Here is a 1246-nt window from a genome sequence, read left to right as displayed (position 1 = left end):
TGGGGGGTCCCTGGGGGGTCCTGGGGGATCTCCGGGGGTCCCGGGGAGCTGGGGGTCCCGGGGGGGGGTGTTTTTGGGTGCTGACCCCGCTGCCCCCGCAGCTCCTGCGCAAGCGGCACATCGGCAACGACATCGTCACCATCATCTTCCAGGAGCCGGGGGCCCGGCCCTTCTGCCCCCGCACCATCCGCTCCCACTTCCAGCACGTCTTCATCGTCGTGCGGGCGCACGAGCCCTGCACGCCCCACACCACCTACAGGTGGGGGCGGCTGGGGGCTCGCGCGGGGGCCGGGGGGATTGCACAGGGGCTGGGGGGATTGCACGGGGTTTGTGGGGCTTGCACAGGAGCCGGAGGCTCACACGGAGGCTGCAGGGCTTGCACGGGAGCTGGGGGGTTTGCACGGGGTCCACGGGGTTTGCACAGGATCTGTAGGGCTCATGTGGGCTCCATGGGGCTTGCACAGGTCCCATGGGGTTCACATGGGTCCCACGGGATTTGCACGGGCTCCACGGGGTTTGCACGGGGTCTGTGGGGTTCGCACGGGTCCCACGGGGTTTGCACAGGGTCCATGGGGATTGCACGGGGTCTGTGGGGATTGCACGGGTCCTGAGGGGTTCGCATGGTGCCCACGGGGTTTGCGTGGGTCCCACGGGATTTGCACGGGCTCCGCGGGATTCGCATGGGGTCTGTGGGATTTGCGCGGGGTCTGTGGGATTTGCGCGGGCTCTGCGGGATTTGCACAGGGTCCCACGGGGGTTCACATGGGCTCCACGGGGTTTGCATGGAGTCTGTGGGGATTGCACAGGTCCTGCAGGGTTTGCACGGGTCCCACGGGGGTTCGCGTGGGCTCCGCGGCGATTGCACGGGGTCTGTGGGGATTGCACAGGTCCCGCGGGATTTGCACGGGGTCTGTGGGGATTGCACGGGCTCCGCGGGATTTGCACGGGGTCCCGCGGCCGCCCGACGGCGCCTCCTCTCTCCTCCTCTCTCCTCATCTCTCTCCTCTCCGGCGGCGGCGGGGCGCAGCGTGGCGGTGGCACGCTCGTCCGACATCCCGCTGTTCGGTCCGCGCCTGGGCGCGGGGCAGCGCTTCGGCCGGGGCGCCGAGCTGCGCGACTTCCTGCTGGCCAAGGCCATCAACGGGGAGAACGCGGCGGGGCGCTCGGGGCGCCTGGGGGCCATGGCGGCCCGCACCCGCCGCCAGTACCTGCAGGAGCTGGCGCGCACCCAGGCCACCACGGCCTC

General features: G+C 70.6%; 1 protein-coding gene across 1 annotated transcript in view; it reads left to right on the top strand.

Moving 5' to 3' along the window:
• Positions 1-1220, top strand: part of LOC112965425 (signal-induced proliferation-associated protein 1-like) — a gene marked incomplete at its 3' end in the record, with an annotated part of 4116 nt that extends 2896 nt beyond the window's left edge. The window contains exons 3-4 of the mRNA XM_026064393.1: positions 49-259; positions 1028-1220. Coding sequence (XP_025920178.1) covers positions 49-259; positions 1028-1220 — 404 coding nt within the window. The remainder of the gene's footprint in view (positions 1-48; positions 260-1027) is intronic.
• Between the last annotated feature and the right edge of the window lie 26 nt (positions 1221-1246).

The sequence above is a fragment of the Apteryx rowi genome, unplaced genomic scaffold (assembly GCF_003343035.1).
Source record: "Apteryx rowi isolate R43461 unplaced genomic scaffold, aptRow1 scaffold_2155, whole genome shotgun sequence".
Lineage (NCBI taxonomy): Eukaryota > Metazoa > Chordata > Aves > Apterygiformes > Apterygidae > Apteryx > Apteryx rowi.
Note: the sequence above shows the minus strand (reverse complement) of the source record. Positions and strands in the feature narration are given on the sequence as shown.